At 42.1% G+C, this 14,593-nt stretch overlaps 1 protein-coding gene across 1 annotated transcript in view; it reads right to left on the bottom strand.

Moving 5' to 3' along the window:
• Positions 1–14,593, bottom strand: part of smarca2 (SWI/SNF related BAF chromatin remodeling complex subunit ATPase 2) — a 74,763-nt gene that overhangs the window by 33,160 nt on the left and 27,010 nt on the right. The window contains exons 17-24 of the mRNA XM_085785907.1: positions 10,882–10,948; positions 10,642–10,752; positions 8,485–8,727; positions 7,463–7,576; positions 6,560–6,664; positions 5,619–5,705; positions 4,564–4,610; positions 909–1,075 (exon numbers count right to left, since the gene is read on the bottom strand). Of these exons, the coding sequence (XP_085642033.1) occupies positions 909–1,075; positions 4,564–4,610; positions 5,619–5,705; positions 6,560–6,664; positions 7,463–7,576; positions 8,485–8,727; positions 10,642–10,752; positions 10,882–10,948 (941 nt within the window). The remainder of the gene's footprint in view (positions 1–908; positions 1,076–4,563; positions 4,611–5,618; positions 5,706–6,559; positions 6,665–7,462; positions 7,577–8,484; positions 8,728–10,641; positions 10,753–10,881; positions 10,949–14,593) is intronic.

The raw sequence follows: 14,593 nt of genomic DNA, 5'->3' as shown, positions 1-14,593 counted from the left end.
GTTATAAATGATGAATTCAGGATTTAATGCGCAACTAATGCTTAATAGTGCGTACTTATTATAAAGTGTTACCAAAATAAGTACCTGCAAGATTTTGAGCTTAATCTTTGGACTTCTACACCTGACCCGCTTTATTTTCCGGGCGGTGCTACACTGAACATCCTGATCCACAACTGAGTTGATAAATTAAAAATTATTAAAGCAGATATCAGTGGAATGTTTTTGTTAATATAAGTCCTAAATAGTCCTATTTTCCGTCAGCAATCACTTACATGAAGTATTTCAGCCTAAACACGAGTCTCTCCGTCACTCTGCTCTGCTGTAACCCGAGGAGAAAATTTTCCTTGTGGGATACAAGTGTTATCCAATGAGGGGAGAGAACGGCATGAAGGGCTGTGTGTGCAGCCAAGGGATGCGCGTGAATGTGGTGACGTAGCACGAGGACCAATTGATGCCTGACAAGGGCGGGGGCTGCTAACTCATGGTGCGTTCAAGGAAACTCGTACTTTGTGTTTTTCCTTCCTGTGAAGTCATACCAGTTCGATCTGGTACGAGTTCACGGGTCGGAAGTTACGAGTGGCCGTTATAGGGAACTTTCACAGACAACAGGACGGTAAAAACACGAGCTACGGGTTACCTGGAACGCTACCAAGTCGTAGTTGTGACTTGAAGCTGTAACTTACGGTTTCAAAAGCCTGCCTTGAACACAGCATTAGCCGAAACGGCCGTGCCACTGATATCTGCTTTAATATGATATGAGAAAACAGAAAAATACATTATACAATCAGCTAAAGAAAACCAATGTCTTCTACCAGACAACAACCAGATTTAAATTTGGCGTCTTAATCAAGTTGCTGTTTTAACTACCACCAGTCAGTGTGTGTGTGTGTGTGTGTGTGTGAGCTCACCGTCGAGGCGCAGGTACTGGAAGTTGCGGTGGCCGAAGTAGTCCTCCATGATGGTCATGAGCGTGGTCATCTGGCAGAAGAGCAGGACTCGGTGGTTGGTGGCCTGGAGCTTCGGCAGGATTCGGTCCAGGAGCTCAAACTTCCCGGAGGCTCGGTACAGCTCAGGCCTGAGAGGATGAGACGGATGATGAAAAAAAACAATAACAAAAAAAACACACACACACACACACACACACACACACAACGGATCACAAGTTCCGCAAGTTACATCCCTCAAAGCCTCAATTTTTTCCCACAGATAGCGTCAGATGGCTACTCAAACATGCACCGAGAAGTTTATTTACTTCAAGCAAGTCGACGTGTTTGTAAAACTAGATCTAATTCAAAGTCTCGCGCGAGACCGAAGTTGACGCGCTCGGTGTGTTCACGTTTGTGTCATGAAAACTGGGAACAAAGAGTAGACACGGTCGCGCACATCCAGTTCAAAAGGTGCTGGCCTCAAAAATGTAGACAGGAAAAGCAAGAAGAGGAGACCGCACACATCAGCTCCCTTATGTGCAGATTTATTAGCACATCAATAGTAACGTTTCGAGCTCATAGCTCTTCATCAGACTAACTCATACACATTAGACGCCCCGTTTTTAAACCTGCCCCTGAGGGTCACATGGTGAGTCACATGGTAAAGGGAATGTATAAATCAAAACCCATCTTGTGCAAAACCAAAACATACAAAAATCTGTCAAAAACTCCATCATAATTAAATAGACCAACACCCATCAGGCCGACTGGCCGTCATACAGATCTAATGAATTAGAGGCGCCTCTAGTAATAGGATGGCTAATTTTCAAAGTCTAGGACAAGGTTATCACATTATTTACATTTTATACATTTTAATCACACAAAAAAATGGAAAAGTTAACAATATAAAAGTTAACAATATATAGAAGATAGATCTTCTATATATTGTTAACGTTTCCATTTTTTGTGGTTGGATTGTTCCTTATCTAGCTCAAGGTTATAGGTAATCGAACTTTAAAATACTTTAAAATATGTTAAATCTTTAAACATGATTAAAATGTATAAAATGTAAATAATGTGATAACCTTGTCCTAGACTTTGAAAATTAGCCATCCTATTACTAGAGGCGCCTCTAATTCATTAGATCTGTATGACGGCCAGTCGGCCTGATGGGTGTTGGTCTATTTAATTATGATGGAGTTTTTGACTGATTTTTGTATGTTTTGGTTTTGCACAAGATGGGTTTTGATTTATACATTCCCTTTACCATGTGACTCACCATGTGACCCTCAGGGGCAGGTTTAAAAACGGGGCGTCTAATGTGTATGAGTTAGTCTGATGAAGAGCTATGAGCTCGAAACGTTACTATTGATGTGCTAATAAATCTGCACATAAGGGAGCTGATGTGTGCGGTCTCCTCTTCTTGCTTTTCCTGTCATGCAAACTGGAGAATTAAATTTGTTTTAGCTATTTCCTCCGAAGCAGAAAAAGACGCAAATGAGATCATGAATCAATGACAGAAAAAAATTGACGAATAGTCGACAAAAGGCCAAATCTGATAAATCAGATTTGACAATGAAAATCCTTAGTCGAGGACCCCCCTTCTATAAACTGGTAAATAATGTCACGTTGTCACGTTAACAAGATCATCCACTATCTGACTGTCTGGTGGCAGTTGTAGTCTCTTTGTATTGTCTGTTTATTATGAGTCAACATCAAGAAACCAGTCGCTCCATTCAGTCCACATGTTGAAGTGTACGGTAGGAAAGTCCCTTACTCGTTCTGTATTAATGTGTCTGAATGGATGAAGGTCAATAAAAGTGTAATGTTCTCTGAGTGGTTGTAAAGAAAGACTAGAAAAAATTCTATATAAATGTTGTATAAACTTATTTATCAGCCTGCAAGACACTGGTCCAATAGACAGACTGGAAACCTCCACTACATAGTTTATTATGAAATAGTTCATTGGGCATTTAACTTAAATCTGGTTGGGATGAGGATGGAGATACAGTTAAAAGATGGAGATAATAACATACATCCCAGATCCAGAAAATGACATGAACAAAAAATAAATAAATAAAGAATCAATGTCCAGACTCAGACCAGCTAAGAGCCGGTGTGTCCAGTCTGAGTGGATCAAAACAAAATAAAACTCAATGACCAACATCTCTGAGTCATTTCACCAACAAACAGAAATAATCAAACTCTCCAGCCTGAGGCAGCATCAGCACAAAAACCTCTGCAGCTACTTTACTCTCCTTCACCTCCAGAGAGAGCGGAGAAGAGCTGCAGCGCTGTCTTCTATCATATTGATTTCACCAACATGAGTTTCATTGTACCAGCCTGTTCACCTGGATGACTCTGCTCTGTGGTGTTATATTAGTGGAGAATATGAAACATCCTGTTCCTGTCACAACATGTGGTTGGTTGTGTTCAGGTGTTTTGTAAAACACAGAAAATATAGATTTTTCTTTTTCCTTTTTTTTCCCCAGCATTAAGTGATAAAAAAAACAGTAGAATGAGGAGTGGAACTGTGAAGGTCACAAGGTTTTTGTCGTTGCTACTTACAGTGGCGGCCTTAGACATCTGGGGGCCCGTTTCAATATTTCATATGAGGCCCTACCCTGTTAAACATAACATTATTTGCCAGCTATGTGCCCATGTGTCGCTAATGCTTTAAACCCTGAAAGGACGCAGTAAACGCACTATCCATGCATCCCAGGTACGCACAACACATTAAGTGTTAAAATCACTACCAGGGCAAGAAACCAGGACTTAGCAGAAAAAACGAGGACTTAAGTTGGTTTTCATCAAAAAGCAAAATCATTATTTTCAGACATGAACAGGAATCTTAACACAATCAAAATCTACAGGCTTTAACAATATTTTGAATTCAAATTGGCAACAAAAGTAATGAGAGCAAAGTGCTCTGTGTTATTTCAGCACCACGACCACGGACAAGGAAAGGACGAGACATGCGGACAGACAGACGTCTACAGGTGCTGCGGTGCTGGAGCAGACAGACAGCTGTCTCCTCCATTATTAAAATCTGTAAATAAGATGCCAATAATATCATATTTTAGTTGTGCTCTCGCTGTGTTTTATTTCTCTGTTAAGTTAGGACGTACTCATAGATCGCCTGTTTGGAGGCATTTTAACCCGAGGAAAAAAAGAGAAGAGGAGGAAAGTGATTGACAGACGTAAATAATCAGGCTACGCAACTGGGCGCACGTCAGGAGGAAAGCAGGAAAAACAAAAGGACATTAGAAACGCTAAGAGAAAAGGAATAATACTGGGAGAAGGAAAACGAGGGTCTATTGATAGTTTGTGGGCCGTTTTCAAAGGTAAGCCTACGTTGTTATTGATATTCCCTGCCATATTATTAATTAGGAGCGATTAGTACCATCGCGGTGTTACGCCCATCAATGGTTGTAGAACGGATCAGGGGTCGAGTGAGTGACCGCACGGTGGACAGAGCTGTTTGTGTGTGTGTGTGTGTGTGTATGATAAGGTGAAACCTATGAATTATTGTACTGTCTTTTACTTGGTGGCTGGCAGCTGGGGGCCCCCCTGGTGGCTGGGGCCCGTTTCAATTGAAACGGTTGAAACATAGGTAAGGCCGCCTATGCCTACTTACCCACTGATTATGCTGTTGGGAAAGCCGAGGTGTTCCGCGAAAGATTCCTGTAACAGAAAGAAAACTCTGTTTAACTAAAAGTACTGAGTTTAAATCTGGCTGAACTGGAAACAGAGTTCATACATTTTTCTTATATATTACAGGTTCTTTGCTGCACATTGTTCGTCTGATCTAAGAACTGGATCTACTGTATGACATTGAAAAGTTCAAATTGGCTGAAAAACTTGTGATGTCATTGTAAGAATTTAAAGAGCAAACCTGTTTGAATGAGTCCTGTTTACGTGAATGTAAAGACAAATATGAAGCCATTAGCAGGGCTGGGTGTCACTACTGATCTACTGAATCAATTCAATTGAATACTGATTCTTTAGAGATATTTCAGATTTAATATCAATTTTGTTTGATTATGGAAGCAGGGTCTCTGCAGGTTTCACCAGCTCAAACTTTAGACTTTTTAAGACCTAGTTAAAACCATTATGGATTAAATTTAAGACCTATCATGACAAATAAAAAACGTACAAAAGAAATGCGGAGTCACAAAATTAGAAATTGATTGCAATATATAAGTTGCGTGTTAGGCTTGTTTGTAGTTGAAAATACATTCAATAAAGCACAATGAAGTGTCGCAGGAGCATCTAAAGTGAACTATTTGGGGGCACAAAAAGAAATTGGGGAGTGAAATTAAAAATGTTTATGTAACGCATTATTTATTTAATTCACTGGCAACCAACAGGCAGATGGCTTTAAACCTTGAATAATGTCAAGGGTCAAACGTGACTCATTTTTACATTGGAGAATAGTAAAAACACCAACACTTCACCTTTGGCCTGAAATGTGATGACTTCTAATGTGACCCAGAATAGACAAACATGGAAATATTTCAACTTCTTTGATGAACAGACACGAGCCACAACCTGTTCTGTATTATGACCAGCACAATATTTGACACATGAAGTAAATAAATTGGCCTTTGATCACCCCTATAGATTATGGTTTTCTTAAGAAAAGCCTGAGCCGTTAGATGGGTCTGGGTCTGAGTCTGGGTCTGGTCTCACCTCGATGTGCTGGAACATGTACGGGTGGTTGCAGATCTTCTTCAGCTGCATGATGGTGTTCATCAGGGTCTTGGCTCCTCCTTTGCCCTGGAGAAAAATAATCGATCATTTAGAGTTTATTTATAATCTTTCTGTCGGTTTAACTCTCTCTCTTTTTCTAGGGGCAGAAAGTTGCATTGAAACTTCAAATGTTAAAAAACTTTGAGTCAAACAGTTGCTGATTTACACATTAATCAGTTACTTATAGAGCAATACTGTCACTCTTTTTACTCCTCCAGTGGGAAACATCTGGCTCTTTCTCTGCGACCTGCTCCTCCTCGTTCTCCAGTCGTTGTCATTGATTTTATAGCTGTGATACGATGAGCTCAAAAACTCTCTATGAAGTATCTGTTTAGTCGCAGGAAGCTGCAGATTTCGGGTGATTATTTTCAGCAGCTTCGCCACAAGAGGCGTCTTTCACGTTGTCAAACTGTTCCCACACTGTCACCATGAACATATCCATCAAAAAAATAAACTATAAGAAGCTTTGATCAACCCTTTAAACGTGATGGATGTTGAGCGTTGTAACTCTGACAGTGCTTCCTGCTCTCCCAAGTGTGTTGTAGATAACAGAGACTCTACTGCACAGATATACTGTATATATATGTAGAGAGAGAGAGGCTGGAAGCTGAGACACAGCCTCAGAAGATAAATAAAACTGACATTATAGTTCATCTTTATCTGCTTCAGTATGTTTTGTTGTGTGTGTTTTTTTTTTTTGTCAAACATGGCAGGCAACTGTAGCGGCAATTACACAACAGATTTCAGGGACCTTTCAGATGTCAAACAGCAGGAAGCCGTCACGATGACACACACTGATACAACAAAAGAGATGTACATATACAGTGGAGAGACACACACACACACATGGGGGGGGGGTCGGGGGTTCCTGGTGTATTTACCTTCTTGTCTTTCTCCGAGCCGTCAGTGAGCAGGATGCCTTTCTGCATGTGGCGGTACAGAACCTTCTGAATGGCAGACATGTCACATTTGATGACGTACTCCACCTGTGTGAACGACAGCGACAACAAAAAGCCTCAGTTTTTGATGCTGACGGGTGAAATCGAAATGTAAAAAACAAACAAAACAAAAAAACATACAAGAAAGGAGGAGATAAAAAAGTTACAGCATGAGCAGGTGCACAGGAAATCCTGCCGTGAAGCTTTTAATCAAACTGTCAGACTGTGTTAGTCGTTACCTCAATTAACTGTAGAGCTGGAACAATTATTCACTCAGTTAATCAGAATATAATCAGCTATTCTGTCAACTAATTGTTGGCGGGAAATTCTAGGAAAAAACTATAGCGTTGTTTGGTTTGTTGTTGTTGTTTGGGTATGAGTCACATTTATATGGAGAAATTAGTTTTGCAGTCCGTTAAAAAAATAAAATAAAATCAACTTTGTGAGCATGAAATAAGAAAAAGCTGTTCAGATCATTCACAGCTGGTTTGTTTGGTAATTTATTTTAAACCTTGGCCCTGCAGAACTTTTATTCTGGATCTACACATTTTCATTAATTTATTGCATTTATGGCATAATGGCCCAGCTCTCATTGAAGACTGTTTGATACCTCTGCAGCCTAGTGTTACGGTTACGGTAATATTAAAGGGGAACTATGCAAGTCCAGCCAACTTTTTGCAGTATAGTTAAGCTACCGATCCTGCATAGCTCCTCTTTAAAAATCGATTATGTGACATAACTGCATCAATTCAGAATCGTCCCATTAAGAATCTCGGTGCATCTTTGAAACGATTATTTTCGGCACCCCCTAGTTTTTAATGCCGAGTTTCTGCAGTTCCCTCTCACCTTCTCCGGCAGCTGAGACTCCACCTCTTTCTTCAGTCGGCGCAGCAGGAAGGGGCGGAGCACTTTGTGCAGACGCCGGATGATCAGGATGGTTTCCTCCTCGTTGAGATCGACCTGAACAAGTCGGAGAGAGAGAGAGAGAGAGAGAGAGAGAGAGAGAAAATCACAGGTTGCTAAAGAAGATGAGATTTATTGTGAGTCACCATAATTTTATCCTGACATGCAGGTGTTTCAGTGCTTTTTCTCTGCCACTCGGAATAACTTCACTTTTCAGTAGAAAATGACAGGTGTGGTGAGTGTGAAGCAAAGAGAGTCCTTGGAGGGGAACAGATTTAAAGACTGGTCCCTTTGAACCAGCCTCCACAGGAGGTTCAGAGTCTCCATGTTTAGAAAAACAGTATTTGGCAAAAAAACCAAAAAAAAACCTGCAGCTCCACAGTTTCTTTCAAACACGTTCACAAAGCAAGGTGTGAAATAAGACTCAGATCTATGACATTGATTCTCACTCTGGGGGCTCACAGCTCACAGTGTCATGGAAACTGTGTTGGTTCTTTTTTTGTTTTTCTTTTCACATTCATAACATATTTGTCCTTCTGTGATAATTAATCAAATCGTCGGCAAACCAACCGGATGTAATTTTACTCCACGAGAGAAAGACGGTAAAACGTAGGTCAGGTAAACAATACGACATCATCACCATGACAACATATTGTCACGCCTGTATTGTTTTGCCTCGTGCTGGCGGACCACTTGTTTACATAGAGGCTTGTTTATCCTGTTACATGCAGCGTCTGTTGTCTGTCTGACGTCTGCCCGATTTCATGTGAATGCAACATCAAGAATACGTTCCAATATGCAACCGCACCACTAGATGGGGGGAATTCCTACATACTATACCTTTAAAAAAAACACTTTTTAAAAAACTAACTGATGTGCTTTTGCCCTGTGACGTGTGGCCACTTCAAAAATAAAGTTCAATGTTTCACCAAAAAGGAAACAGAGACTTCCGACTCGGCGCTCACCCTCTCTCCCGTCATGGCGAACGGCGCGTTGAACCACTGCTCGAAGGTGCTGCAGCTCTTGAAGATGGTCGGCAGGAGGAAGTTGAGCAGCGCCCAGAGCTCGGGCAGCTTGTTCTGCAGCGGCGTCCCGGTGAGGAGGAGGCGGCGAGGGGCCACGTAGTGCGTGTTCAACACCTGGGTCAACTTACAGTGGTGGTTCTTCATGCGGTGGCCCTCGTCCACGATCATGTACTTCCAACGGATCTGCGTGTGGATTACAGGGTTGTTATAGTTACCTTAAGGTAGAACTAGTTAAAGGGATAGTTCAACATTTTGGCAAATTGGCCCATTGCCATAATCGCTATAGTCATAGCAGTAGGTTCGTTACCTTTAATTGTAGGTGTAAGCTATTTTCAGTACGGCGGAGCGCAGCAGCTGGCTGCTCAGAGCTACGCTATGGAGGCTAACGGAATTTCTTGGTTTCCCTCAACCTACTCATCAAATTCAACATCCCAAAACTCCACAGCGCTTTTGTAGACAAGTTGTGACCTGCACAACCACCACGCTATGAGATAATGACGGAACGATACGAAACGGAGCCGTTTTCGAGGTAAATACAGGGTAAATACGGAGACTGCTTGCTGAAAAACTGTCCCTGAACGCAACGCGCATCAGCGGTTTTGTATGAATTTACCTCGAAAACGGCTCCGTTTCGTATCGTTCCGTCATTATCTCATAGCGTGGTGGTTGTGCAGCTCACAACTTGTCTACAAAAGCGCTGTGGAGTTTTGGGATTTTGTATTTGATGAGTTTAATGAGGGAAACCAAGAAATTCCCTTAGCCTCCATAGCGTAGCTCTGAGCAGCCTGCTGCTGCGCTCCGCTGTACTAAAAATAGCTTACACCTACAATTAAAGGTAACGAACCTACTGCTATGACTATAGCAATTATGGCAATGGGCCAATTTGCCAAAATGTTGAACTATCCCTTTAACTGAAATAAAATTAAAAATAAAAATGAAAACTAACTGAAACTAAACTGAATTCAGATAAAATTTGCTTAGTTTTTGTTTTTTAAGGTTGCAGGTAGAAAACGCCACAGCCCGATATGGGACTATTTCCACTACGACCCGCAGGTAGGTAAAAGTAAATGTGTTGTGATTTTAAAGTTCATCTTCAGAGCTCTCATAGAAAATCAAGGCTTTCCTCCTGAAAAACAAAGACTAAAGCTAAATAAAAACTTAAACTGCTCCATCACTTGTTAGACTAGCTAAAACTAAATAAAAACTATATAATAACCTTGGTGTGGAAGAAAACTCATTAGACCTTCATTTGAACACTGAGACGAGGAGATGCTGAGTTTGAAATAGGTTTAAATTGAAAGGAGATGATGAAGAACAGTTCCTACACCTGACAGCTCTCATACAGATGAGACGCTGCTTATTCACTCTGATTTCCCACACTAACATTAAAGGGATAGTTCAACATTTTGGCAAATTGGCCCATTGCCATAATAATCCCTATAGTCATAGCAGTAGGTTCGTTACCTTTAATTGTCGGTGCAAGCCATTTTCAGAACGGCGGAGCAGAGCCGTGAGCTGCTCAGAGCTACACTACGGAGGCTCATCGGATTTCTTGGTTTCCCTCATCAAACTCATCAAATACACAATCCAACAACTCCAAAACGCTCTGGTGGACAAGTTGTGAGCTGCACATTCACCACGCTATGAGATAATAACAGAACGTTACGGAGTAAGTTGTTTTTGAGGCAAATGCAGAGACTGCTTACTGAAAAACTGCCCCCATAGGAACGCGGATCAGCAATTTTGCATGAATTTACCTCTAAAACAACTCTGTCTGGTAACGTTGTGTTATTATCTCATAGCGTGGTGAATGTGCAGGTCACAACTTGTCCACTAGAGCGTTTTGGAGTTGTTGGATTGTGTATTTGATGAGTTTGATGAGGGAAACCAAGAAATCCCATGAGCCTCCGTAGCGTAGCTCTGAGCAGCTCACGGCTCTGCTCCGCCGTTCTAAAAACAGCTATGATCAGTTTTCTCTGTCTACAAACTGAAACGGAGGAAGCAGCGTTTCTAAAAGTCTGTTTCTGTGTGTGAAGTGTGACAAACAGCGACAGAGTGCATGAAACAACGGGCACAGAGCACTGATCTCCCTCTCACCTTGGCCAGTATGTGCTTGTCCTTGATGATGTATTCGTAGGTGGTCAGCAAGACGTTGAACTTCCCGCTGCGGAGCTGAGGCACGAGCCCACGGCGCAGACCGGGGGTGCCCTTTAACAAAGAGACAAGAGAGTCCCCGTCATCACCAAGGACAACGAGAGAGAGAGAGAGAGAGAGAGAGAGAGAGAGAGAGAGAGAGAGAGAGAGAGAGAGAGAGAGAGAAAAGTGACCTTCTCTTACCTTGTAAGCGATTTTCACCACAGATGGAGCCCACTTGTCAAGTTCGTACACCCAGTTTGACAAAGTCCTGGAAAAACAAAATAAAAGAAAAAGAAAGTTTAGATCAATTAACTCTCCTGTTGTCCACCTGGGTCAAGGAAGGAAGGAAGGAAGGACAAAGTAAAAGTAGTTAGGAAGGAAGGAGGGAAGGAAGGAAGGGAGGAAGGAAGGACAAAGGGAAAGATGGGAGGAAAGAAAGAAGGAAAAAAAGGAAGGGAAGATAGATGGAGGGTGGGGACTGATTGGGTCAAAAAGGAAGGAAGGAAGGAAGGAAGGAAGGGAAAAAGGATTGTGGAAAGAAGGAAGGACAGATAGATGGAGGGTCAATTGGATCAAATGAGGAAGGAAGAAGAAGTGAGGACGAAGGGAACGAAGGAAGGAAGAAAGGAAGGACAAAGGGAAAGAAGGGAGGAAAGAAGGAAGGAAAGAAAGATGGAGGGTCAATTGGATCAAAAGAGGAAGGAAGAAGTGAAGACGAAGGGAAGGAAGGAAGGAAGGACAAAGGGAAAGAAGGAAGGAAAGAAAGATGGAGGGTCAATTGGATCAAAAGAGGAAGGAAGAAGTGAAGACGAAGGGAAGGAAGGAAGGAAGGAAGGAAGGAAGGAAGGAAGGAAGGAAGGAAGGAAGGACAAAGGGAAAGAAGGAAGGAAAGAAAGAAAGATGGAGGGTCAATTGGATCAAAAGAGGAAGGAAGAAGTGAAGACGAAGGGAAGGAAGGAAGGAAGGAAGGACAAAGGGAAAGAAGGGAGGAAAGAAGGAAGGAAAGAAAGATGGAGGGTCAATTGGATCAAAAGAGGAAGGAAGAAGTGAAGACGAAGGGAAGGAAGGAAGGAAGGAAGGAAGGAAGGAAGGAAGGACAAAGGGAAAGAAGGAAGGAAAGAAAGAAAGATGGAGGGTCAATTGGATCAAAAGAGGAAGGGAAGGAAGGAAGGAAGGAAGGAAGGAAGGAAGGAAGGAAGGAAGGAAGGAAGGAAGGAAGGAAGGAAGGAAGGAAGGAAGGAAGGAAGGAAAGAAGGAAGGAAAGAAAGATGGAGGGTCAATTGGATCAAAAGAGGAAGGAAGAAGTGAAGACGAAGGGAAGGAAGGAAGGAAGGAAGGAAGGAAGGAAGGAAGGAAGGAAGGAAGGAAGGAAGGAAGGAAGGAAGGACAAAGGGAAAGAAGGAAGGAAAGAAAGAAAGATGGAGGGTCAATTGGATCAAAAGAGGAAGGAAGAAGTGAAGACGAAGGGAAGGAAGGAAGGAAGGAAGGAAGGAAGGAAGGAAGGAAGGAAGGAAGGAAGGACAAAGGGAAAGAAGGAAGGAAAGAAAGAAAGATGGAGGGTCAATTGGATCAAAAGAGGAAGGAAGAAGTGAAGACGAAGGGAAGGAAGGAAGGAAGGAAGGAAGGAAGGAAGGAAGGAAGGAAGGAAGGAAGGAAGGACAAAGGGAAAGAAGGGAGGAAAGAAGGAAGGAAAGAAAGATGGAGGGTCAATTGGATCAAAAGAGGAAGGAAGAAGTGAAGACGAAGGGAAGGAAGGAAGGAAGGAAGGAAGGAAGGAAGGAAGGAAGGAAGGAAGGACAAAGGGAAAGAAGGAAGGAAAGAAAGAAAGATGGAGGGTCAATTGGATCAAAAGAGGAAGGGAAGGAAGGAAGGAAGGAAGGAAGGAAGGAAGGAAGGAAGGAAGGAAGGAAGGAAGGAAGGAAGGAAGGAAGGAAGGAAGGATTGTGAAAAGATAGAAGGAAGGGAGAAAGGAAGGAAAGAAGGAAGGAAGGATGGAGGAAGGGAACAAATTGACCCAGAAAGACAACAGGAGGGTTAAAGAGACTAATAATTTGCTGGATGAACATCAAAAAGGAGAAAAAAGTTCAGACAACAGAGTTTGTCTGAGAGAGATGTCTTTGTTGAGACCTGAGCCCCCCCGGACAGATGAGTCTCTCTGCCCCATTAACTTTTAATTTCCTCACACACACACAACTGCAGATAAAAGACGGAGAGTTCAGGGCTTCGCTCCATATTAAAAAGCACATTGACTCAGCGGCCTGGGGGTGGGGGGTCGAGTCTAAAGCGTCTGCTGCTGTGCCGCCGCTGTCTGACTACAGAAAGAAAGAACGACACGCACGCCTCAGGGCCGACGGCTCGTAGAAGAAACCCATCGCTCACTGTTTTTATCCTTTCACACCAGCAGATGTGAAAAAAATCATCACTGAAAAGAAAAGTACAAATTTACTGAAATGTGAAAGTGGGAATTCGCTTTAAAGGGTAAATAGTTGAGTATCAGGTTTGTTTTCACCTGCTGTGTTTGTTTGCAGAAGCTGAGGAGAAAACCTCAGCAGTCGTTTTATTATTATTATGCGTTTTTTTTTTTGAGTAGAGACGTTTGTTTGAAGGAGTTTAAATGTAAGTTTCTGCCACTGAGGACGTCTCCATCTAAACAATAACAAGAGACGCAGCGTGTTTTGTAGAGTGGGATCACGAGAGTCACTGCAGTCGGTGTGTTTTAGATCAGATTCCTACAGGCTTTTTTACAAAGAGTTGAATTATTCATAGAGGTCTGAAACAAACAGACCCAGAGACTGAATCATTTTAAACAAGTAAATAAAGTAGTTTTCACTTTAAATGGCAGTGTTTCTTTGATGCTGTTTCCTCAGCTTGTTTCTGTGATGACCTACGAGCTTATGATTAAAATCCTTCATCCAGTAAAAACATAATGTAGTTCTAAACAAAATATGAGTCGGAATACTTTAATGTGTTTCTTATACAGTGTCATGCAAAAGTTTGGCCACCCCTGTTCAAAACTTCTGTTAATGTGAACAGTTCAGCACTAAGAAGATGGAATTATCTCCAAAAGGCATAAAGTTAAAGGGATAGTTCAACATTTTGGCAACTTGGCCCATTGCAATAAGTTTTAGGAGTAGGTTCGTTACCTTTAATTGTCGGTGCAAGCTATTTTTAGAACGGCGGAGCAGAGCCGCGAGCTGCTCAGAGCTACGCTACGGAGGCTCATGGGATTTCTTGGTTTCCCTCATCAAACTCATCAAATACACAATCCAACAACTCCAAAACGCTCTGGTGGACAAGTTGTGACCTGCACATTCACCACGCTATGAGATAATAACAGAACGTTACCAGACAGAGTTGTTTTAGAGACAAATACAGAGTCTGCTTGATGGAAAAACTGCCCCCGATGGGAACACACATCAGAGGTTTTGCATGAATTTACCTCTAAAACAACTCTGTCTGGTAACGTTCTGTTATTATCTCATAGCGTGGTGAATGTGCAGGTCACAACTTGTCCACCAGCGCGTTTTGGAGTTGTTGGATTGTGTATTTGATGAGTTTGATGAGGGAAACCAAGAAATCCCATTAGCCTCCGTAGCGTAGCTCTGAGCAGCTCGTGGCTCTGCTCCGCCGTTCTAAAAATAGCTTGCACCGACAATTAAAGGTAACGAACCTACTGCTATGACTATAGGGATTATGGCAATGGACCAATTTGCCAAAATGTTGAACTATCCCTTTAAACATGAAACACTCTTTTCCAATATTTTAAACCATATCAGTGAATTATTTTTGTTTTCTGTAGTTTCAGAGTGAAAAAGGGGAAACAAAGCAGCAGCCTGCAAAAGAATGGGAAACCCCAGGAGACTTGAGCTCTCAACTTTGACCAAGGTATCAGACAAGATGTTTACTATTTACA

This window comes from Trachurus japonicus, chromosome 9, assembly GCF_045865225.1.
Source record: "Trachurus japonicus isolate A0001 chromosome 9, Traja_1.0".
In the NCBI taxonomy this organism is placed as follows: domain Eukaryota; kingdom Metazoa; phylum Chordata; class Actinopteri; order Carangiformes; family Carangidae; genus Trachurus; species Trachurus japonicus.
This window is presented reverse-complemented; position numbering and strand designations above follow the sequence as displayed.